This window comes from Haemaphysalis longicornis, unplaced genomic scaffold (genome assembly GCF_048455015.1).
Source record: "Haemaphysalis longicornis isolate Haplotype H1 unplaced genomic scaffold, Haemaphysalis longicornis Haplotype H1 scaffold_7, whole genome shotgun sequence".
Taxonomy (NCBI): Eukaryota; Metazoa; Arthropoda; class Arachnida; order Ixodida; family Ixodidae; genus Haemaphysalis; species Haemaphysalis longicornis.
Genome location: NW_027526422.1, coordinates 95,283,626 through 95,305,587, shown reverse-complemented (window position 1 = coordinate 95,305,587; position 21,962 = coordinate 95,283,626). Strand labels below are relative to the sequence as shown.

At 51.8% G+C, this 21,962-nt stretch overlaps 1 protein-coding gene across 2 annotated transcripts in view; it reads left to right on the top strand.

Moving 5' to 3' along the window:
* The window catches only part of LOC144146124 (uncharacterized), a 45,213-nt gene that overhangs the window by 18,034 nt on the left and 5,217 nt on the right, over window positions 1-21,962 (top strand). Inside the window, exons 6-16 of one of the 2 annotated variants that reach the window (XM_077678076.1) lie at window positions 1,637-1,845; window positions 3,153-3,393; window positions 4,260-4,490; window positions 8,964-9,374; window positions 11,282-11,548; window positions 12,298-12,474; window positions 15,693-15,781; window positions 16,241-16,383; window positions 19,811-19,956; window positions 20,324-20,536; window positions 21,261-21,527. In XM_077678076.1, coding sequence (XP_077534202.1) covers window positions 1,637-1,845; window positions 3,153-3,393; window positions 4,260-4,490; window positions 8,964-9,374; window positions 11,282-11,548; window positions 12,298-12,474; window positions 15,693-15,781; window positions 16,241-16,383; window positions 19,811-19,956; window positions 20,324-20,536; window positions 21,261-21,527 — 2,394 coding nt within the window. Of the gene's footprint in view, window positions 1-1,636; window positions 1,846-3,152; window positions 3,394-4,256; window positions 4,491-8,963; window positions 9,375-11,281; window positions 11,549-12,297; window positions 12,475-15,692; window positions 15,782-16,240; window positions 16,384-19,810; window positions 19,957-20,323; window positions 20,537-21,260; window positions 21,528-21,962 lie in introns of both variants that reach the window. The other variant, XM_077678074.1, reaches the window with a different exon arrangement.

Sequence of the window (21,962 nt, the reverse complement as noted above, 5' to 3'; positions counted from 1 at the left end):
CGTTAGACGTGGTTTCTGCTTGGCTTGACCATCCTAGTGGGAAACCCCTTTTTCATAACGCAACCTTGCAACTAGATCGAAAGTACGCCTACTTTTAAACTAGGAACTAAACATATACAGTCTACGCCCGTTACAACTGACCCTCTGAATCCGGAAAAAAACGTCCGCTGTAGCCGAAGTATGCAGTATCCGACCGGAGGGGGGGGGATACTGCATACTTCGTTCTTTCTGCACGCAGAGCACCTCTGCACAGTGCTCGCGCAAGGGCAAAAAATCGCGTAAACACCATTTCCAAAGCTTAGCACCGGCACTTGCAAAAGGCCTCGCGCATGCAGTCAAGCATGTAAAGACGCATGATAAGCTGAGCAGATAAAGCAAGAATATAACTAGGCGCAATTATTAACCAGCTATAAAACATCAGTCGTGGCCATCTGAATTAGCTAGGCTCCTTTAAATCCCTCCACGACGAGGCAGGTTTTCCCGAAACCGTTCGTCAATCAAACCAGATCGCTGCCTGACGTGCCCCCGAGGCAGCTTCCACATTTTTAACGATTTTAGTCTGGTGATTGAAACAGCTGTAATGAAATCTGATGACGGACAGCTGTGAAATCGGAAGATAGACCAGTTGGACTGCGCACGGTTACCGGCAGATTGCACACAATGGATAGAAAAACCCCCCTTCTTGAGGCATTTCTTACCTTTTTCACCGAACGGAACGGGAACGATGCTGCGTGGGAATAATAAAGACCGAACTTCACTGAACCCGAGTTTTTTATTACACAAAAAAACTGACGAGGGCAGACTCGCCTCCGGGTGCACAACTTTGAGTATTCGATAGCCCTGTTTTCAATCTCACCGGAGTCGCGTTTATCAGCAGCGGCCTTGTTCTTGACGGTAGAGCGGCGGACCATCTGCTTAGACAGGCCTGTACTTCTGGCGATGTCGGCCTGTTTTTCCCCATGTTCGACAGCGTTAATTACGCTTAATTTATCCGACAGTGAAATCAGCTGCCCTGCCGCTTATGCCGCTGGTCATAGAGAAATAAAAAATTATCTATGTGCTGGTCGCACAAAAAAAAAAGCCACTGGCACTGGCTTGGCTTGGGCAGAGTCCCTTATTGAAGGACTCTGGCTTGGGCTTGGCTGCGCCGACGACCCGGCTGCCAGCAATGTTGCCAGACATAAGTTTTCTGGCCAAAATAAACAAAAAGTATATCGGGTGCCGGCCCCGCAGAAGTCCGCTGTAAACATGTAGTCGAAACAATTTTCCCCTAAAATTTAGTCTGTTGTAGCCGATAGTCTGCTCTAGCTGGGTCCGTTATGAGCGGAGTGGACTCCATTTAAAATGCATGGGGACCAGACAAACCAACAGAAATGGTCTGTTGTAACCGAAAGTCCGTTGTTGCCGGATCCACTGTAACGAGCGTAGACTGTATTCTACATTTCTTTGGCCGTTTTCGCATAATAAAAGCAAGTGCATGTTATATTCCACTTATGACTCCAGGGTTATGATATAACCCTCTTTTGGCGCTCTTTGCCCTAGTTGGCGTTGTGCCATGAAACGCCAATTATCACCATCACTCTTGGCGTGGTGGTCTTGACTATTGCCTGCCTGCCGTCATCCCCACCCCTCCCAGGGACAGACAGCCAGGAGGATTCGTCGGGCACGGGCACCATGGACCTGAGCAAGCTGTCGGGCGATGGCCCCGGGGTCACCTCGACGCCCCTGGTGACAAGCCCCACGCTGCCGGACAGTGTGGGGCCCGCACCCCCGGCCCTGCCCGCCCAGGACGGCTTCGACTTCAATGACATCTTCAAGGCCGACTGGTGCCCCCGCTTCCTCTCGGTGGGTGTACGCTGCTTCGCACTGGTGGCTGGGTGAATGGGCAATGTGTCAATGGTGGTTTCGTGCCCCCGACGGGAGGAACGATCGGTGATCGATACAAGCCGGATTCAAATGTGCAGAGGATTTGAATGCTTTACAAAACGTTGCACTCGGGCACATGTGCCTCTCATCCCGTCCACCCCTCAGAAAGAGTTAACTGCACAGATTACGAGGAGGCGAGAGGTGGAGGGGACTAGTTTTTCTTGCGAACCCCTCTCCCGGCGCCTCCGCTTTGGCATTGTTTCCACGCCCGCTCGCGAGATCGCGGCGCAAGGCGCTTGGGCGTTCGCCAAGTGTGCACTGCTTTGAATTTGACTGGGTGCCTCTTCAACGACTGGCTATATTTTTGCCTCTTCAAACTGCCTTCCTTTTTGTCCGCGAAAGGGACAACAGGGCCGATGTTTTGTCAATGTCTGAGTGCCCCACTGAAGAGGTGATCGTTGTGCAGATATGTGCTGCGGACAGCGGGGGCTCTGATGACGTGTGGTTGGGCAGCCTATTCGGTTAGTGTCTTTGCAGGAAGCCCAACGCACGATACAGTCCCTCGGGGACTTCGTCTCCGTCAAGGACCTCAGCTAGGTGAAGCACCTATAGATGCTGTTGAAAGAGATGTGCACTAACTTCGCATGCGGCAAACAAAGCTGACAGGCTATGGGGCTCTTCGATTTACATTTCACGGACTCTCCGTGGATAATCCGTGGGAAGTCAGAGGATTCCCCCCAAAGCCACAAGATTACACGGGGAAAATTTAATGCCGGAGTGCTTCTGGGGGAGTCCACGGTGAGTCTAGAATTGTGAATTAAAGAGGCCCTATGGCTTCTCTATGGCAAATTAGTAGTATGACCGTGCTTGCACGCGATAAAAATGTTTTGAGTTCTGGTTAGTGTCTTTTGTAGTCTCTTTTATTACACCAATTATCAGTTATAACGGTGGGAATTTTTAAACTTAGATATTAATATAAGTACCTACATGACCAGCGCTCCTTGCCATGGGTTTTAATTCTCCCTTAGGAGTACTCCTAAAGCAGTGGGGCAGTTATGGCATGAAGATTCTCAGGTGGCTGAGTTATTTAACCTGCTGTGTTCTCATTCCATGCTCGTTTCTTTTCTTTTGCAGGCTGAGGGTCTGTGATTTTGTCAGTTAAGCAATTTGTGTGCAAGGTCTGTGTTACATGTATGAGCACTTCTCTCTGAAGTCTCGCCTGTGAGAAGCTGTCTTGCTTCTTTTTCTGGGGCTGTGCTGAGCTGTGTGAACGGCCCCCCTTGCAGGACGATGTCCTCACCGAGACGGAGGTTGGAGCGCCCAGTGGGGGCAGCCGCTTCTCGCAGTGGTTCCGTCGCGACAGCCCGCCCCTCTCCTCGGACCCGCAGCTGGCTCCTCCCCTGGACAGCGGCCTGCTGGCAGCCCTGAGTGGTGGCGGAGGGGAGGACGGCCACCGGCGGGGGGAGCACCACCATCAGCAGCAGCAGCAGCAGGAGAACGACCTGGCTTCGCGCATCCTGGCCTCAGGTGCTGCCGCGGCCACTGCCTCCTCCTGCTCCTCTTCTTCCTGCACCTCAAGGAAGGAGGCTCCTGCTCCTCCTGCTCCCCTTATTCCGACTGCCGCCTCCTCTTCTTCGTCCACCTCAGGGAAGGAGCCTCCTGCTCCCCCTGCTCCCTGTCTTCCGCCTGCCACCTCTCCTCTGCGCTCTCCCCTCCTCCCTCCCTGTGCCTTTACTCCTCTCCCTGCTGCTGCGGCCGCCTGTGCTCCCCGACCTGCCCCGGGGGTCGCCAGGATGGTGCTGCTGCCCGAGGCTGCCCCGCCCACGCACCCCCGCCTCCTGGAAGACCCACTCTCTTTGGGCACCTTTTTCTCGCCTCCTCCACCTCCCCTTCGCCGGCGTGCGTATTGTGCGGGCCTTCCCTGCTTCGCCTGCCCTTCCTTCCTCTCTCTCTTGCATCCCTCTCAGACTGGTGCCTCTGGAAAAGGGAGTGTTGGGCATTTTGAGAGAGGGCGCTAATTTGGAGCAAAAGGCTTGTCTTTACCAGGTGTACTGTCGGAGGCTCGTCCTTTTTGGACAAGGATTCTGCTTTGTCATTGGTGCAAGTTTGTGAATAGTAGTGCCTGGCAGATTGGGCGTACATTCCGTAAACGTTAGGAAAATTCCTTTTGCAGAGAGTGTGCATGTAGCCTGGAATTTGAAGTCTGAGAGAAGGCTGGTGCAGTGCTGTGCCCTTGATGCTAGGATGAGTGCTGATTTGTTGTCTCGTAGCTCGTGGAAAGCTGTGGGTCAGAGGGGAGGAGAGGCAGGGGGGCCTAGCACATTTCCTGAAACTGGACGAAAGCAAAGGCTGAGCCCAGTCCCGTTTCCCTCTCCCCTGCATGGCCGCAGCAGCCGGCGTGTGCGGTGGCGGCTCCATGCTGGGCGTGCCGGGGCCGGACTCCTACTTCACGCCCATCAGCCCGGCCCTGCCCCAGCAGCAGCAGCAGCTGTCTCCTCCCCCCGTCCACCGCGACGGCCCTTCCTCCAAGAACATCCTGGACATCCTCATGGACGCCAACATCAACGTCGAGGCCCACATGCTCAACGGGGACGCCGCCAAGAGTGCCCAGCTGCGCCAGCACGGTGGGTGATGGAGGCCCTGCACGGGCAGCGTAGGCACAGAGCTGTGGGGACGCGGGTCTCAGAATGGCCAAAAATAGGGAAAAAAAGTGTTTTGAGAAATACATTTTTGAAGCCTTTGTAACTTCAAGAACCTACTCCAAAAGTTTCGCTGCTGAATTCGATCAAAAAGTGTCCAAAAATCAACTTTGTAAACATGACGGCGACGCCAAATTGTCGAAAATCAGGAAAGAAATGCTTGAACTTCGCACGCACGATGCGTGAAGGAGATGACCAGTGGCAGCCATCTTGGGCGCGTTTTGAGGGTCGTTTCTTTGTGCATATTTTGCGATGTCTCAAAATGGCATAGCATGGCGAGGGCCCTCGCTCTCACAGTTTTTCGAAAGATCGCTTACGAGCCCCTGATTGGCCAGACCGTGCGCGAGACGAGCCCCGCGTATCGAGTCTCTGATTGGGTGGCGCGGTGAACTCGGTGCTTTTCGCGTTTGTATTTGCGTTTGTATTTTTGTTTTTTTTCTTCGCGTTTGCCTCCACGGTAGTTCTCCTCATGGTGTCTTTTTCTTTCTGCTGCTGCGATTTGGTGTAACGTGTTCTTTTTCGTGCTACAATGCCGGGAGATGTTCGCATAAAAAAAAAACTTCGTGTCAAGTGTACGGGAAGTGGCGGAAATGTGCGTGGAACGTGGGGAGGAAGGCGGCATTGACGAAGATTTTTCAGAATCTCCAGCCGTGGCAAGTTGCAGTGCTTCAGGCGTCATCGAGCCGTCATCTGGCGGCTCGAGTGCTAAACATGTGGCGGATGTGAAGAAGCGTTTGGCGTCGCAGTCGACGACAGAGCGCAAGTTCAAACTTTTGCATAGAGAACCAGCGAGCGAAAGCTTGGAAAGTGGCACGGAATTTATTGTGGACTTGGACGTGATAAACTCGTTTTTTGGGCTCGTGTTCTGCTCCGGGTGAGGCGGCAGAACCTTGACTGTTTCCAAGGACCAAGGAAAAGAGTACGGACTCTGTGCGAAGCTCGTACTTGCGTGTTCAGCATGTGGGCTGCGCGAAGAACAGTATCCGTTTCCGAGGATGGCTGGTGCGGCCAAGATAACACCCTTTGAGGTGAATGTTCGCGCCATGAAAGGTATGCAAAGCTTCGGAAAGGGAGCGACAGCTCACGCTGACTTCTTTGCCGCAATGAACATTTCCCATCGCGGCCTGCACCACAAGACGTACCAGGGCCTCATGGGCAGAGCCTGCAATGCGGTGGTACCAGGGCCTCATGGGCAAAGCCTGCAATGCGGTGGCTAGTGAGTGCGAGGCAGCGTTTCCCTCATCGGAGAACTTTATGCCGAGTTGAGGAACGCACCCGGAAACATTGACGTCACATTTGACGGCACCTGGCTGACACACGGACGCAGCTCCCACATCTCTGTTGGATGTCTCGTAGAGATGTATACTGGTCTCGTCATAGACCACGTCGTTCTGTCCAATTTCTGCCAGGGCTGTTCGACTGGCCCGAAACCAGACGACGAAGTGTACGCGGACTGGCACACAACACGCACTCCGGTGTGCCAAAAAAACATTAACTGTAAAGCTGGGCAGATGGAGGTGGAGGCAGCTTTGATCATGTCCGACGTTCTCTGGAGAAGTACAAGCTGCGCTACACCACCATGCTGTCCGATGGAGACAGCAGGACTTTTCATGCCCTGGTACAGGACGCTGTGTACGGCTTCATAAAAGTCCTCAAGAAAGACTGTATCAATCACATACACAAGTGGATGGGAGCTGTCCTGCGTGCTCTTCTGGGCAAATTCAGAGCCCAGGGTGAACCACTTGGAGGCAAAGGAAGGCTCGCCCAAGACCGCATCAAGAAGATAACGAACTACTACGGCTACGCCCTGAGGAGCCACAAGCACGATGTGCCAGGCATGCAGTGAGCAGTGGCGGCCGTGCTGCAGCACATGTAGTCGACAGATGAGGCGCCCAAGCACAGCCTCTGTCCCGAGGGACCGGAGTCCTGGTGTAAGTACAACTGTGCCCTGGCCAAGAATGGGGCTCCTCCCTCACCAGAACAGCCTGCCTGACTTTGTGTGCAAGGCGCTGGAGCCTGTCTTCACATGTCTCAGTGATGAAGCCCTGCTCGAGTGATGTAGTGATGGCATCACGCAAAATTCCAACGAAAGCCTGCATGCCTTGATCTGGGAGCAGGCCCCAAAGAGTCAGCACAACTCGCTGCGCAGCATCGAGAGGGCAGTGGCGGAAGCAATCAGCCGCTTCAACCAGGGCCTCACCAGCAGCAACGTGGAAGTGGCAGAGAACCTCGGCTACAGGGCAGGAAGTTGTTTGGTGCGGCGCAGCCTTGAGAAGGACGAGGCCAGGCTTCAGAGGTCGCAGAAAGACCACTCCGACAGTACTGCCGTCAAAGGAAAGCTGGCGAGGCTACACGGGCCTGCTGGGGACTCCGCCTACAGCCCTGGTCTGCTCTAGGTCGGAGAGACATCACCGGACAGCGCCCACTTCTAGGCGGCTGCTGTGCTTTAGCCCTGTTTGTAGTAAAACTTTCTACAGCTACATGATAGTTCTATTTGTGCTGTAGCTGTGCTGTAGCAAAGGTGGCTGTGATCAGAAACTTGTAGTGCGTCATTATTTTGTTTTTCCTTGCAAGATTCTGCTCTGCCTTACGAGGTTTTTGTATTTATCTCTTCAGCTATAGTGATAAAACTGGTATCATTGCATTCGTAAGCAATTGCTCTAGCAGGTGATGCTATTTGTACAACCCTAGCGTTGATTAGAAAATTGCAGTTCACCTACACCTTTGCTTTAGTTTCAAAAGCATAACGGAATGTCACTTTCATTGGCTGCTGTGCTTTAGCATTACAGGTAGCAGAAAAGAATGCAGTATGTGATGTGTGGGCTTGTATGTAGTTTTCAGAGGCACTGGAATAAACTGGGAAATAGTAAATTTGGTTTCTAGAGTTTATTAGTAGACAATCTACTTTTTCTCAACTGTTTTCGGAGATTATGCTTGGCTTTACGCTGAATTTTTTACGCTTATTTTTGTGGTGCACCCAGGCACATACTTAGTGTGCTTTTCTTCATGAAGAACTGAGCTGCACAGTGATGCCATTTTTGTTATTGTAGCTGTGCTGTAGCAAAGGTTACTTCAGTAAAATATGCTGTTGGGCTAGTTGGTTCATTGCTTAAAGGAGCCATGAAGACAAAATACAAGTTGGGTTTATTAGAAAGCCTGCTTAGTCCTGATAAAAATGATACCAATATCATCGCAATCTTCGAACAAATAACGGAGATATTAAAGAAAACGTGTGAAGCCGTGGCAACCCCCTAGCCAATTTCCCGCAACTTTTCTATGACGTCACGGAACCTTGTTTGTGTGATTGGCGGCCGCCTAACTGACCTGTCGCGATGACACATGACTGGACGTCTGTAATGGGGCCTCTAGTTTCATTTTACAGCATCACTTTAATGCTAATGTGCAGTTAACGCACTGAAAATTGTTTTATTGTTGGCCCGTGTGACGTCATTCTTGCTCATAACACGTCACTGTGGCGCAAAATTTGAAAGTTTTTAAATACTTCTTGCTTTTTTTTCGTTAAAAAACATCTTTTGTGGCTCTAATGGAGCTGAGGGAGATACTGAATCCTAGTTCTTTCAAATTAAACGAAGTTGTATTTTCTCTTCATGCTCCTTTAAGGAAAATCGAGCGCTACAAACGAGGACAGAACTGTGCTTTTTGTAGCACTCGTAGCACTGTAGCGCTACGCTAGGAGCGCTGTAGCGCTCCTCGTTTGTAGCGTTCGATTTTCCTTAAGCAGAAACCGGACTCTTCCTTACGGGGGGGTTTTTTGAGCTAGGATGACAAGACTGGTATCATTGTATTCGTATTGAATTGATCTAGGGGGTGATGCTATTTTTATTGCTCTGTCATTTACCTATTTCCAAAAATTAATAAAGATGAGGCAATTTTATACAAATTGTTGATATTAAATGTTCCCCTTTTTCATGCTTTGCAAAAGTCTTCGAAATGAATAAAAATAGCATAGCCTCCAGAGTAGACCTTTCGCATTATGTCCGTATAAATCATCATTGAGTTTGCTAAAGCGAAATCGCTCTAGACCCCCGCAAGAAATGCCTCATTAAATTAATTTCAAGAAGTTATATTTCTTGAACAAATGCAGCTATGTTAAAACCAATTACATATTTGAAATCGGTGTAAAAATCTAATCAAGGCTGCCAATTTTCATCAAGCTGGCACTAAAAATAAAAATGTCCAAAGACCCACCTCCCCCCTTAAACTCGGTCCCACCTGAGAGCGTGCCGTCCCAACACGGCAATGTTTTGGCACGCTGGCTCCCAATGTCGCCAAATGTGATGGGCAGGGTGCTATCTATAAAGCCGGCCGTGCCCTGGACTAGCCCGGCTGTTGTGCCCCGAACGTGGTGTGCTGATGAGCCTCCTGGCTTGCGTGCAGCACTGTCTGGCAAGGCCAAGAGTGTGGAGGAGCTGGAGGCAGATCTCAAGCAGGTGGTCCTGGGTACGACTGGCATGCACGTCCGCCAGCAGCAGCACCATCGGCCACAGCAGCAGCATCAGCTTCATCCTCATCCTCAGCAGCAGCAGCATCACCACCATCATCCGGTGCCAATCCTGAACCTCCCCCAGCAGCAGCAGCAGCAGCGTGACCAACAGCAGCAGCACCTGCAGGGCCTGCTGAACAAGTTGGGGGCGCACCCCCCAAGCGGCCACACTGGTGCCACCCTGGTGGCACCCCCGTCCCTGCCCGAGCGGGCCCTCCAGGAGGAGGACCTGCTCCGGGCACAGCTGCCACCCTCTTCTCCGCTCCACCAGCACCACCACCACCAGCAGCAGCAGCCGCAGCACGGTGGGTGGCTGCTGCTTGCTCTGCGGGTGTGGTCCCAGTGTGACCAGCAGCTTTATTTAGCCAAGTGGCACAGGGCCGGTGTTGAGGCAGCGTTCAATTTCAAGGCGAGGTTCATTTGAACTCCTTTCTGGCTCCTGCCCGGTATGGACACGAGCTTTCTTGCAATATGCTGTGAACAGTGTGGGTGCAGCAGGCATTCGTGGAGTTCCAAGTGCATGTTCACGGCATCGTGCGAGTGCCATTGTGATTTGGTGGGGTATACCTGGGGCAGTCTGAGCATGCCTGGCAGCTTGTACCCCAGCAATATTTTGGTCTCCCCAACAGGCTGTAGTTGTGTAATGCTTGGTTGGAACAAACACGAAGAAACGTACGCTGTTGCCATTTGCAGTAAAACACGAGAACATTTCTTGTCCAAGAAAGGAGAGAACACTGGCACTGTGAGTACATACGACATAACCACCTTCAGCCCATTGCTGAAAATTTACACCATCTTCCCGCGAGGGGAACCATGGGGTAAATGCGACGCATCGGGGGTTTCCGTTGCGTTTCCGTTATGTTAGCGTGTCCATTGTTGTTGTGTATCCATATTTTACGCAGCATGTTCACCCCCGACGTGTTGCATCTGCCCCATGGTTCTCCTCGCGGGAAGATGGTGTAAATTTTTTACAGTTGCGCCGACCATCGCGATAGCAGGCCTGTTAGTCTCCATTCAAATCATCTGTGGTCATCAGAGGATGTCATCGGCAGAGCGGCGGCGGAACGACTGAGCGGAGCGGCGCAGTTACAGTGTTTATATGCAGCGGAATGAGAGAGAGCAGCACAAGCTGTGCGCTAACTCGCACCCACGCACAGCTGGCACGGCAACGGAACGAGTGCCGGCGAGCGCTAACACACAGATGGCGCTGCGGTGAGAGCGGCGCTAGCGTGCAGCTGTCGCGGCGAGGAGAATGGGGGGAGGGATGCGGACGCCGCCGACTACGCCGGAGGGACAAGGCGGGTGAAAGAGATGCGTCACATCTAAAAGAAGTGACACCAGGGCCAAGGTGCTACACAGCTAGCACTCGAGCCCTGGCATTTGAAGATGCGAAAACAGCACTGCATTAATTGTTCGTGGACGCCTGAACTCGCAGTGTAGTCAAGTCCAGTGATCCAGCAAGAGGGAGACTGCTTTCATTCTGGCTGCAGAGAATTTATGGGCAAGTAGTGAGTGGCCCCTTCCCACGAAGCAGGCTACACGTTGCAGTTTGAGGTGTTTGTAATGCAGTTTCCTACATCAATCTCAGCTGTATTCAACTATTTTGCGATATCTGCTCTGGTTGATGTAGCAAGGCTTGAGTGTACTTGCGTGCCTCTTTATCCGGTTGCCACTGCTTCTTTCGTGGAGATAGAGGTGTCGATGAAACTGAGTCAAACTGTTGCTGTCTGCTTTCACCACTCCTTGTGTAACTTCCTTCCATGCAAGTGGCTGTAACGGATTTTAAAGTGGATGGGGTGACTCGCATCATCCTTGACACAAGTGAAAATATTTATACGGCACCGCTGGCTGGTAACAGTGGAGGAGCTAACTAGTTTCCATTAATGAGCTAAAACTTGGCTAACCGTCAGGTCAGGTTACGTACTGAAGTGAATTTCTTTGGGCATAAGTCCTGTGCATACCCCCTGGTAGTTCTAATTATGGAGCTGAGCCTTATTGGTGAAATCTGTAGGTTTGCCCTGAGCTCTGGGCCTGAACTCCAAGTCCGCTTTTGAAAGATACATTTCAATTAAGGTGCGAATGCACTTGCGAGATCTCTGGTCAACCACATGCCCCAGAACCAGACGCTCGCAGATGCTCTCTCAAATTGGACGCTTCGAAATGGACAAAAGTGAGAATTGTGCCCCTGGCCTTTTTTTACCCCCACGTGCAGGCATGGCTCGGGTGGGTGGCGGAGACGCCCTGCTGCAGCAGCAGCAGCAGGGCCTGCTGTCACACCTTCTGCGGCCCAAGGCCCCCCCGGTGATTGCCCAGCCTCCTGTGCCCCAGCAGGGCCAGGACGTGCTGGTGAAGATCCTGGCCGGCATGGGGCCCGTCTCCCCCAACTTGCAGCCGCCCCCCCTGGGGCACCCCCACCACCAGCCCCTGAGCCCGCCCACCACTGCACACCTGCTGGCCGCTCGACACGACCCCATGGCCGGTGGGTGGGCAGGGAGAAGGGAGGGGTCTCTGGCGCCGTTAAATCCCAAATGCAGTGCTGCCTGGCCTGAATGCATCGCATTCATTTTGAAACCTGAGGCGCCATTGTGTCTCGACTGTAATCCTATTATCCACCATTGTGAGCATTTTCGTGTTTGTCTAAGTGCCTGAAGTCTAGGTCTGAAGTCTGAAATCTTGGTCTGAAAACAATGCTAGAGGTGCAAAAAGTAGGGTGCATGTATAGCATGATTGATGAGAGCCTCGCATTTTTCTAATATTTAGGATCAGCTTGTTGCATATGCATCCTAAGATAATTTACTAATGACTGCTTGTAGCATGTCACAGTTGCCAGTAGTTGTGTGAAACAGCTCAAGGTTGGTTTTAAGGAGCGGTAATATTTTGGACAGTGCCAAAAACCCTACTACGGACACGCTGAATACAATGGGGGACAGAGTAGACCCTTGTGGTGTGCCGCATTAGATGGCCTTAATATATAGTGTTCAGTGGGTGTCTTCATGGTAGTTTATCGTTGCCAATAGTACTGCATTCTTCTTTGCACTGGAGGTGAGTGGTTCTTTGATGTTTTAAATATGTTGACATGATGCAAGGCAGACTGTTGAAAGCTTGTTACATGCTTCCTCATGGCCACCTTCAGGCATTCCACTGTTGCACTTCTCGTTCAAACAGCGATTGGAGAGCGTACATTGTGTTGCTTTTCCCTCACCGTTGGCTGTGTTTCTGCCCATGCAGCGGCAGCAGCGATGCTCCGTCAGCAGCAACACCAGCAGCAGGAGATGCTGAACAGCCTGCTGAAGCCCCCCGTGGTGACCACCCAGCGGCCGTCGCCCACCCAGCAGCTGGGCCTGCTGGCCCCCTGCCCGTCGCCCCTGCCGCCGCAGGACCCCCGCAGGGTGCCTTCCCCACTCGGTGAGCACGGACGCCTGCTGTGTTCTCTCTGGAGTGGAATGCCTTCACAGCGTTGATGTGAAGGAATCAGTTTGCTCTGTCTTTTACTTTTGTCTGGCAGTTCTGTTCTGTTTGAATTGTTCCTTGCCTGTAGGGGACATCTTCTTGTGCATCGGTGCTTAATAGCTACCTGGCAGTTCTTTTTAACCTGGCCAGTGAATGAGTGGAGTGACGGAAATGATTCTCATACAGGAGTGCCGAAATGAAGTGGGTGCTATGGGTCATGGCAGAGTCCTTCAATGCTTTTCTGGTCACGAAACTCCGCCGTAACGCTATGGGAGCAGTTTGCTATGTCGCCGAAGCCGCCGCGGGGTGGCGCTGAGTGCATAGTGGGGGACAGACGAAACCTGCGCGCTGCGTCGGCGAGGCTGCACTCCCACGGAATCCGCGCATCGGCGCGTTGTTTTCTGAGTTTTAAGTTACCAGTTGATGTGACGCCTTTGGTGATATTGTGCGAGGACACTAGGAGGAAATGCCCAAGACTTGTTGCGTACCGGGATGCCGCTCCGGCTACAGAGGTACGAGCGAAGAGGTCTCGTTGTTTTGCTTGCCAAGTGACGCCGATAAGCGCGAGCAGTGGAAACGTGCAATACCGCGACAGGAAGCCGGCGGCTTTTCTTTTGACTCGCAGCATGTCCGTGTCTGCGAAAAACATTTTGACACTGCGGACGTTGTTTGGAACGACACTTTTTTGGTGAAAGGAGACGTCGTCTCTTTTCGACGTGAGAAACCCAAGCTGCGGCCCGACGCCGTTCCAAGGCGCTTCGACGGGCTGCGGGCGTATTTGAGCAAGCCGAAGCCGCGATCCCGTTCAACGAGGGTCCAGCCAGCAACAAAGAGACGTCGTTTGTCGTCGCCTGATGCCATCGCAGAAGAAATTCTGCCGTGTTCAAGCACGGATGCATCCCAAACAGCAGTGACGAGCGCTGCTCGTCACTGCTGTTCGCTCGCCCTTTGCACTCCTGTTCGCTCGCTGCTCGCTCGCCCTTGGATTTGTTTGTTTTGTTACTAGTGCATGAATGCACCCTGCTGTCTGATCTTGTGTTACGAGCTGAGCGCTAATTTACTTTTTCTGTCGTAAGCAACGCTCGGCAGTTTTGTTTAATAAGTAAAAGATGTAACCTTGTCGTCACTAACCCAGTCTATGTTCTCGGTCTGTAGAAATGTTTCTCGAAAGAAAAGCATTTCCACACAAAAGAATGCATAGCAAACTTTGAGGCATTCAATTCGCTAACACTCGTCTGTGCAAGTCACTTTGCTGACTGTTTCTTCGACGCTTATGCTTTCTAGCTTATTGCGGAACACAAGTTCGCTCCTTCCTTTCAGAACTTTAGGTTGCCCTTGAGTACGTGACATCGCTGCGCTGTCTGTTGTTTATGCTTTTATAGCTTATTGTGTGAAAATGTTTTCTGCTATAAACCGTATTGTTTTAGGAACACTCCATCATCATTGAGGACATGACGGTACGTATTGAAATATTCCCTTCGTGGCATTATTGACTCGTTAGCTTGACAACATGTAGTGTATTTTGACCAATGTGAAGTAGTCAGCTGAATAAATCAGTGGTGGAGCAGCAGCATCATGCTCATGAACAGGTGAGCTTTTTTTTAGAGACTTTGAAACACTGCTTCATCCCCGGTCAAGTATCTTCATAGCTATGCCTTGCGAGTATAGTCGATCATAGCAAAACGCCCTGTTAAACTGAAGCATGCAACATCGAAGTGGTAGTTGGATTTGGTACGGAGGGTGGGACATTTCTGGGAAAGCAACTCATTCGGAAATTGGAGCTTCCCGAATGACCTTGAGTGGCTGCACAATATTGCGCGAGACGCACTTTTCCTCGTTCTGTGCCTATGTAACGTTACTCTGTTGAATGAACCTACTAGCCCAACAGCAAGTTTTATTACCCTGTTGAAGTTCCATGAAAAGGAACACAAGGTAGCTGCGAACTCGAACTTAAACTTGGTTAGAATCCTAGAGATGGGCATGTATTAATGCGACGAAAGCTTCATCGCTCGCACTTTGAAGCTTTGCTGAAGCTCTATGTAATGAGCGCACAGGAATGAGGTCAACTGTAACAAACTAAACACACGAAATTTATAGCTTTAGCTTCGGTACCGCAGCCGCGGCGATCATCGGAGGCGTAGACGGTCGGATTGCATAGCGCGATCGGCGTCGCCGCGGGGGCTTACTGCGCGTATCATATTTGCGAATTTCTAAATCTGAGGCTTCGCCAGAGTCGCAAGCCCAACTAGATAACCTTCGCTTAAACAAAGCACAATTTTACGCTGCCTTGCACGAGATAAAAGAACTGCTGCAACAACACGTAAATTCATAACTGCTGCGGCACGACTGGCTCCATCGAAGCGTTGATATCGTGGAAAAGTAAGCGAAGAAAACTTACACACGCGAGTGCAGCAGCCACATTGTACGTCAGGCTAAATATGAGTAATAGCAGAATATTCTATGCGCTATCATCAACTGAATGATTCTGCTTGAGCTTTAGTTTCGGTACCGCAGCCGCGGCGAACACCGGCGGCGTAAATGGTCAGATTGCATATAACTCGCGCGATCAGCGTCGCCAAGGGTGCTCACTGCGCGTATAATATTTGCGAATTTCTAAATCTGAGGCTTCGCCAGAGTCGCAAAACCAACGAGATAACCTTTGCTTAAACAAAGCAAAATTTTACGCTGCCCTGCACGAGATGAAAGAACTGTCGCAACAACAGGTACATTCATAACTGCTGCGGCACGACTGGCTCCATCAAAGCGTTGATATCATGCAAAGGTAAGCGAAGAAAACCTTTTCACACGCGAGTGCAGCAACCACATTGTACGTCAAGCTAAATATGAATGATAGCAGAATATTTTATGAGCTATCAACAACTGCCTCGAACGGGTACCAGCTTCGGCAGAATGCTTGCGCGTGGGTGGCGCGGGCATGAAATGCCCCCGCGCTGACAGCGGCGACCCTAGCGGCAACTTTTGTCCCTGTATGAAGCGGGAGCCGGAGTTTCGTGACCAGGAAAGCATTGAAGGACTCTGGTCATGGTTTCGTGTATGGGGGGATGCATAAAGCAATATCCTGGCACCAGCTTGTGCCAAGGGGGTGCTAATGGGCACTGCCAAATGAACACTGCTGACCCGTCCGGTCCCCTCCTCCCTTCTGGCCCACGCAGTGTTTGGCCAGCACCCCTCGCCGATACCTCCTGTGGCTGGCCCCACTCCAGGGGCCCCCGTGCAGTCATCCAACACCCTGCAGGTTCACGTAAGTGCACTGCTTGCCCAGTCAGTCGTTGCCGGCTGGGTTTTACTTTTGGGCGACCTTGGCTGCCGTGCTGGCATACGTGCCGAACAGGCCAAAGCTTTTAAGCTTGCGTAATTTGTACTCATTCTGCCAGATTACCCTTGCGGCAGCGGCTTGGTTGCATGCTGTTCTGGGGGCGGGTACAAAGTTCACTTCTTTAACCTTGCTGTGACTGTGCTCCGAAAAGAAGTGTAGTATCAATTTGCCCGTCTGCCGAGTTTTCAAAAGTAATGAAGGAAAAGGCAGTGGAATGGGTGCAAAGCCCTCAACATGCAGTACTGCACGATGTTTCTTGGGTGCGATGTTTCTTAGAGACGCTGTTCATGCAGAGAGTTGTGTTCCTCAGTCTCTGTGCGGGGAAGCCGGGGTGTTCAACTCGTTCGACTGTTGGGGTGCAGTGTTTGGATGTGTTGTGTGCAGAATGCAGGCCTGCGTCCGCGGGTGCCCTCCCCCCAGGAGCTGGCGGTGCACACGCAGTCCATTCTACAGACGGCCCTTCTCAAGAAGATCCTGGAGGACCAGAAGCAAAAGGAGAACCTGCGGAAGCAACAGGAGGCCCAGAGGTGAGGGCGGGGGCTTTGTTTCCTCTGTCTGCAGTGCAGCGAGCGATATCGGAGGCCAGAGTCGGGTGTTTGTGAATGCTCGGTGCGCATTCACATTGCGACACCCACGCTGTGGCACATTGCTCGAGCGCATAAAACTTCCATAAAACTTTTGAATACCAAATTGAGCATCGGCATTGGAGAACGTGATATTTTTGAACTGTTTCGAATTTTGAAAACATAAATGGACAGTTGTTTCAATAAACTATAGTACAGTGGAACCCTGTTAGCATCGTATGACCGGGGTGTCGTATGATCGGTGTATGTGTAAATGCCGGCCTAGCAGATGGTCTCGCTAGACAGTTGGGCTACATTTAGTCTGGTTTTGCGTAGTTTGCGAACCTTTATCTAAAATACCTCCCTTCCATGGTGCCTCTGGTGGCCTTCCAGCCATTCGCCGCACTTGCAAGATTAGCTGAATAGGCCCACGTGGCCGAGCAAATCAGGGAGGGGAAAGAGGAAAGTGGGGAAACTTCCAAGCAAAACAAACAATTGTACAAGGGGGTGATGGAAAAAAAAAAGGTGGTAAAGAAAGGACCAGGGCGACAACGCAGCTTTGAAAGACGCTGAGAGGGGAAGAGCGTCGTGAAAGGAAGAAACTTAAATAGGGCGGGTGACAGAAAGCGGTGTTGGGTTGCATGTTTTCACGTTTTAGGGCTTGATGTGGCTTTGAATTTGTGGTCTGCCGGCCACCTGCTCTTTGACTTCTCGCGGTTGGCTTGTTGCCGTTATGCTACCGCATGGGGCCGTACAAAACGTCTGTTAATCCCCGCTAGGGTCAGTCGTATGAAGTGGACTGCATGCACTAGAGCGTCGTACCGTTGATGTTTTTAAAGCATTATTCCTATAGGGAGTTTACCGGAACCGCGGTGATCCGTCGTAGGCAGCGGGGTTCCACTGTACGTGACATTGTGTGGTCAAAAGTGCAAATTGAGAAGAGTGGGTGTTGGAACGACTTGGGCACTGAATGTACCGCACTTCTGAGCACTTAAAATCAACCTCTGCTAAGAGGCAGCAGCTTCCTTTAACAGCAGCACTTTATTATAGCGTAAAACTGAATGACTTGTGGTTAAGATCACCGTACGAGGTGACAGTTGCCCCCCCACCCCTCATAAAACATTTCAGTGAAAGCTGGAGCAGGAAGATAGCTACGGCATGTTTTGTTTCATGCCGCAGGTACTTTTGCAGAACCTTGCTTGAGAAATTTTCATTTTTGTATTGAAAAATCCAAGTTTAAAATGACAGTATCGTGCAAACAATTGTTACTTGCTTCAGTAGCAAATTCGCCGTTTGGGCGCCCATAAAGATCGCCCTCGCAGGATGACTCTTCTCTCTCGTCTTTCCTCCCTGTGCTGTTCAACTGCTTACCCGTGCACGTTCTCTTCCTGCCTGCCTCCTTTCTGCTTTCCCTCCTTGGGATGTGCTCCTCCTGCTGCTGTTGCCACCCTCCTGTCCTTGCCCTCCTCTCCCCTCCCCGCTGGCCAGGCACTTGGCTTGGTTGCTGCATGCCCCCACTGCCCCCCGCCAACCCTGGCCACGGTCGTTCCCTGTGTAAGTGGCTCTCGCTGCCTGCCTGCACGTTTGCGCTCGCACCACTTCACTGGGGGGAAGTTTTCCAACGTCACGCAGTGTTTTTTTTTTTTCTTTTTTTTTTTCCCCCCCCCACCAATCTTACTGGTGTGGTATTCGTACTAGTTATCCCTACTAGTTATTTAATGTACTTTAAATGGTATTCCTCTGTAGAAGTTTGTTTTCTTTTTTGTGTGTGTGTGTGCCAGGTTGTGAGGATTTGGGTAGGTAGCAGCCCAGCACGGCTGATAGGCAGCACTGATAGGTAGCACTGCTGTCAGCATCTGCTTCTTCGGTCTTTTGAGCACTGTCAAAGTAAAGGATATTACAGTCGAATCCCGCTACAACGAAATTGACGGGACGTGCGAAAAATTTCGTTGAAGCGAAAATTCGTTGAGGTGAAATCCGCTCCAACACACCACGGAAAGGCCCGAAAAATAGCCCCGTATGTTTCCGCATCATTGGCAGCAAAAAAACAATGTTTAGAAAAAGGAGTGACGCGCAATAACGTCATGTTTATTCGGATAAAATACATACCAATGGTTATCTATGTTCACTGCACGGAATGAACGCGTTACGGAGGGGGGTGAAGAAATGCAGGCGCAAAACGTATTGCTGCTCAACAAGGCGTGCCCACCGAGCTGATTACTTGCAGATAGCTGCTAGGCCGTCCTAAGGCCCCCTCTCACTTGTGGCAGGAGCAGTGCCGTTATCTTATCCTCTGACAGGGCACCGCAGCTACTGACCTTGGCAGGCAAGACGCACGCGCTTGCATTAAACATGACCGCGCGCTCGCGACTAAATAGGATGACTTGGCTTCAAGACCAAACATGCAAACATGATTTTTGCTCTTGGCTATGAAGAATGGTAGAAGGAAAACATACATGACGGCGCCGCGCCAGCAGCGGAGCACATTCGTGGGATTTCAATTGGATACAGATTAGCTGTAGCTCCGGCTTGGCGAACCTGACCTGTGCCTCATGTAAAGACGGCCAGCCACATCGTTATCATCATCAAACAATGGCGTCCGCCTATGAGTTTTTTTTTTTTTTTTTTGTTGTTTTGTTTTGTTTTGGGTGGCGGTGTGGGCGCACCGCGCATGTTTTCGGTGAAACTAAGCGTCCTGAATGTTTAAAAAATTTTAGATAGCTGGTGCTATGATTATTTTATTGTAAAATAATTGTTCAAACCCAGCCCAATTCATCGAAAATTTCGTTGAAGCGAAAGCAAGCCAGACAAATGGTTCGTTGTGGCGAGGACTTTGTTGCATTGACTTCTATGGCTAGCTGACGGGGAAATGGAAATATTTCGTTGAAGCGGAAATTTCGTTGAAGCGGACTTCGTTGTAGCGGGATTAGACTGTATATACAGGCATGTTACCTATTTTTATCCACTGAAAGGCTTCTGCTTTCCCCTCCTGGCCTTTTGCCCATTGGTGATCACAAGTGATGATTTAAACCAAGTTGAAAACTAACACTTACAAAAAAGGTGTGAATGCCAGTTTTTTTCTTGCCCAATCGGGGAGAACACTGTCATATTCTGCTTCGTGCAGGGGTTCATGACTTGTGCTTGGTGGAAAGGGAGTGTGGTGAATTACGTGCTCACTGCACTCGGATAGGAAGTTTAGTGTTCTGTTCAGAACCTTTCTCTGCTCTAAACATGGGGTGAGACAAAGTTGCTCAAGTACAATGTTTCTAACACTGGGTCAGACAAAGCGGTCTTTGTCCCCCCCCACCGTTGCGCGGTGGTTTTTGCTTGCGCCCAGGGTTGGGAGTGCAGCTGTACACACCACCCTTTGTTGCCCCCCTCCGGCTTGCAGGGCCCGTTCGCCGACCACAACACAGGGGGGACCGGCGGCCACCCGGGGGGCATCCCCGTCGAAGGGCTTGAGCCCCACCATGGCAGCCTTCACGCCCACCTCGGTTATGCGCAAGATGCACATGGAGCGCCAGGACCACCCCAAAGGTGGGTGGGGGTCGGTTGGGGAGGGCGGAACTATTGTTCATTGATGCGAGCTTTGCAGCAGAAAGGCCCGGGTGGACTGGTGTGGTGAGAGCGGCTTGGGGTCTGTCCCTTCCCATGAATGTGCTGGGCACGGTCCTAGGGGGGAGGGAGTCGAGTCAAGCCCCCCATGTGTGGCCCATCTCTGCAGGTAGCCGTGGGGGGCAGTTGCTGCAGGCTACCAGTGAATGTCTAGTCGGCCCTGCCGGTATTCAGCTGCTTGCATTAGCGCCTTGGGCCTAGCCTCCCCTCTGTGCTGCAGCGGGTTGTGCAAACCTGACGTGTGTCCTGCAAGCGCGTCAGCTGACCACTGAGCCCCCCTGCTTTGCAGGTGGGGACAAAGGTGGGCCCAAGGCCAACGGGGAGGTCGGGGACGGCCCCCCGTCCCAGCAGCAGCGGATGGGCAACGGCACTGCGTCCTCCTCCCGGCCCCCGCAGACCCTGGGCCGGGCCATCAAGGGCAACCAGGGGGCCCCCGTGCCGCCGGTCTCCGCCGATGCCAAGGGCATGCACCCGCCCAAGCAGTTCCCGCAGCAGCACCAGGGTGAGGAGGGAGCCTCTCTCTGTGGCCCCCGACACATTTCATTGTCGTTGGAATGGAATGTGCACCTCCATCCTCGTGGCAGTGTTCCGTGTTGGTCCACTCGATTAAGGTGGCACAGTGGAATCCCAATTATACGTCCCCTGGTTTAACGACCTGCTTCTTGCAACTGATCACCGCAGTCCTGGTAGACTCCCCAAGAAACAATGCATTGAAAACGCGAATCATAATATGCTTGGGTGCACGCAGTTTGCTCCATGTGATGCACCCTAGCGGAGATACAACACTTTTTTTTCCCACCTTTTACGCCACTTTGCCACCCCATCCTGACCTTTCTTTATTCCTGCAAAGGTCTGCACGCGAGCCCGACCACTTACTGAAGACACACAGGCAAGCAGGCGGGTATGCACAGCAGTCCAGCTCCTGTAGACCAGCTCCTGTTGTAGACCACCAGTGACTGAGGCTCGGGCCTTATCCTAAGATCAAGTGTAAAGTGCCTATTTCCACTCTGGGGGAAATCCTGGGGCCTAGCATTGACAGATTTGCACAGTAAAAGAGTGTCCTTGGTCTAGTTGGTTCCTTGGTCTAGTTGGTATCGTGTAATTAACCTTAAAGCTGCACACAGACGGGGCAGTGAAAAAGGAGCCACAGATCGAGTGCAGAGCAAACATTGGTGGATTTTCACCTCCATCAATGCCCCCCCCCCTTTCCCTTCTGCCTCCCTCAGCTGCAGGCAGCCTGATGCGCGGCAGCATGGAGGGGGACGTCATGGCGACGTTTCTGGAGCAGCAGCGCCTGCTCCAGCTGCAGCAGCAGCAGCGGGCCCCACCGCCTCCCCCGGGCGTGCTGGGGCTGGTGCGGCCGCCCCAGGGGCCCCACCACCACCACCATCCGGCCATCAAGCTGCCCGGCATGATGCGGCCGGCCGGGGGGCCCCCGCCCCCTGCTGCTGCCGCCTCTGCCCCACCACCCATGGGCCCGCCACGCACACACGGTCAGTGGTGTCCCGCTCTGCACTCCCCTTTCACTAGCCCTTTGTGGTCCGTTGTCGGGTGCTGCTTGGAAATGCAACATGGCTGTACTGGTCTGCTGTCAGGTTTTGCCCGACTTGGGTGTGCAAGGTTAAATTTCGCAGTTTTTCTCACTGCGATGCGCTCTCGTGCTTTGTATACGTGATGTGCCATCTCTTGAGGGATAAGTGAACTTTGTTGAAGTGGAAGGGTGCAGCACAACGTTCTGCACAGGCCTTCTGGATCCCAGTGCGCACTGTTCGCTGAGAAGCATGACCACTTTCTCACCTAGTGAAAGCAATAACTTCAGTGAGGAAAGAAATTGCAGCCTCCATCAGAGGTCCTGTTTTGTAGTGATAGAAAAACAAAAAGAGCGAACTGTTTTTCTGCAAAACATGCCGCAATAACCCTGGCAAAGC